General features: G+C 34.7%; 1 protein-coding gene across 1 annotated transcript; it reads left to right on the top strand.

Moving 5' to 3' along the window:
* The first annotated feature begins 487 nt into the window (after nucleotides 1–487).
* Nucleotides 488–1959, top strand: LOC143585414 (expansin-like B1). The gene is made up of 4 exons (XM_077067208.1): nucleotides 488–635; nucleotides 731–837; nucleotides 1341–1652; nucleotides 1758–1959. Exons 1-4 carry the CDS (start codon nucleotides 497–499, stop codon nucleotides 1944–1946), a joined length of 747 nt encoding a protein of 248 aa, XP_076923323.1. The 5' UTR covers nucleotides 488–496; the 3' UTR covers nucleotides 1947–1959.
* The last annotated feature ends 462 nt before the right edge of the window (nucleotides 1960–2421 follow it).

The following is a 2421-nucleotide window of genomic DNA, read 5'->3' as shown; positions in this document are numbered from 1 at the left end:
ATAACATAAGTGATGCGGTCATAGCCTCTGCCATGTATATATGTCAGACTTTTATGTTTCACGATACAGGGATTATATAAATGCTTAAAAAAACTGATTAAACCTATATGCGGGTAGAAAAGTATAAAAATTTTACACTTGTAAATATATGTATATAATTCACAAAAATGTCATACTTTCAAATGTATACAAATTATAACAATGAGTAGAAGTTAGAAAGATGAAATTTATGCAAGTTCACATTTGTGTATGCAAAGTTTAAACATTTTAAACAAGTATAATTACCAATTTAATTATTCCAAATCCCACTTAGGCAGTTTCCCTAGTTTATTAAGTGGAGAAAACAATCAAAGGGCGCTGGTGCTCAAATTTCCATGTCATATCCTCATGATCTCAACTATAAATATGGCTTCATTCCATGCTAGATTCTCATCCCACCCTCGTTTTATTGATTTTAAATATTACACCAGTTTTTGAAAGGAAAAAAAACTAAGTTATGGGTTCACCACTAGATAGCTATATCTCTCTTATGTGTGTGATTATGATACTTTTGCCTTCATTGTGCTACAGCCAAGACACTTATGTCTCTTCTAGAGCAACTTATTATGGTAGCCCTGATTGCTATGGGACTCCAAGTAAATACTTTCACCCTTTTAGTTCTTTTCTTCTTTTATGTAGCATGCACCGTGCTTCAATTTTAACCAATATATCATCATAATGTATGTATCAGCTGGAGCTTGCGGGTATAAAGAGTATGGGAGCACCATTAATGGTGGTGAAGTGACCGGAGTCTCTAAGCTCTTCAAGAATGGTACTGGTTGCGGTGCATGTTATCAGGTAAGCATAGCACACAATCACCGGTGTCATACTATACATATTATGCTAGAATCAGTTTAGACGAGTTATGGAAATGCAAAGGTTGAGATGAAGAAATAGGTTGATTGGCTGATACAAGAACTTTCGTTAGGGGCTAGAGTAGGTCACATCCGAAATGCGCAACATATATGATTTATAAAAAGTTAGAGAAAAATATGGGTTGGTTAAAAAAGGTCACGTCCAAAAAGGCGCAAAATAGATTTTATAAAAAGTTAGGGAAAAATATGGGTCAGTTAAAAAAGGGTGACGAGTCGAGGCAAAATGGATAGTTTATGAAAAGCGGGATTAAATTTAAATAAATGTGACTTACACCAACTCTAAGATAATAAAAGTTAAAAACAACCCAAATCAATCAAACTTTATGTAAATTAAAAGTATAAACCCTTTATTTCCACACAAAAGCTAAAAAGACTCATCGTATATTCAACTTCATTTCTACTATTGACCTTCATATCTTTCAACAGGTTAGATGCAAGTATTCCCAGCATTGCAGTGAAGAGGGTACCAAAGTGGTAGTTACTGACCATGGTGAAGGAGACAACACAGATTTCGTCCTCAGCGCCCGCGCCTACAGTAAACTTGCACTTCAAGGACAAGCGGAAATACTATTTTCGTATGGCGTGGTTGACATCGAATACAAGAGGATTTCTTGCCAGTATCCAGGCTATAGTCTTGTGTTCAAAGTTCATGAACACAGTAAGTTTCCTAATTACCTTGCACTCATCCCTATATACCAAGCCGGTGTCAGTGAAATCACTGCTGTGGAATTGTGGCAGGTAACAATCAACTTATCTATAGATAAATCAAATTAAATTTACATGGTTCAATTATACAATCAACAAAAAGCAATTGATGTGAATATGTTTACATGCATAATTCAGGAGGATTGCAAAGAATGGAGGGGTATGAGGAGGGCATTTGGAGCAGTATGGGACATGCCCAACCCACCAGAGGGAGCTATAAACTTGAGGTTCCAAGTGAGTGGTTCAAGCTGGGTTCAACTTAAAAGTTTGATTCCAAGTGAGTGGAAGGCTGGGGCTACCTACAACACTGCCATACAACTTGATTAAATGAAGCACCATCATTAGGAATATGAAACATCTTTATCATACATACTATATATACATATATTTATATGTGTATATATGCATACCTCATTAAGCTAAAAACTAAATAACACATGCATGTAATACTTTGTTGTTTGTTGTGTGGTTAAATTTATGTGTTTATGGTAGTCGTGCTCGAATAAAGCCCACGGGTGGGTTCATGTAATCATGTCTTTTGAAATTATAGTCTATAATAGATATAAAAGTTTAAGCTTTTCAAGGTTTCTCCTATATATAATCGATTGATAAATCTACGGCAAATTGAAAATAAATGATCTCAACTTTTGTGTATTTGTTGATAATAATTCTAACTTTAAAAATTACTATCAACGATCCCAACTTTCAACTATTTTTGTCTCAGTGGACTTCTGTTAAAAACATTTAACATCGTCATGTTTTTTTCCGAGTTTCAAACCAATGTTTTAGGGCTTTTGATTGA

Source organism: Bidens hawaiensis, unplaced genomic scaffold (assembly GCF_021521415.1).
Source record: "Bidens hawaiensis isolate Kalapana, Puna unplaced genomic scaffold, B.hawaiensis_p1.1 tig00033838_1, whole genome shotgun sequence".
Lineage (NCBI taxonomy): Eukaryota > Viridiplantae > Streptophyta > Magnoliopsida > Asterales > Asteraceae > Bidens > Bidens hawaiensis.
The sequence above is the reverse complement of the archived record's forward strand: the minus strand, read 5'-3'. Positions and strand labels throughout refer to the sequence as shown.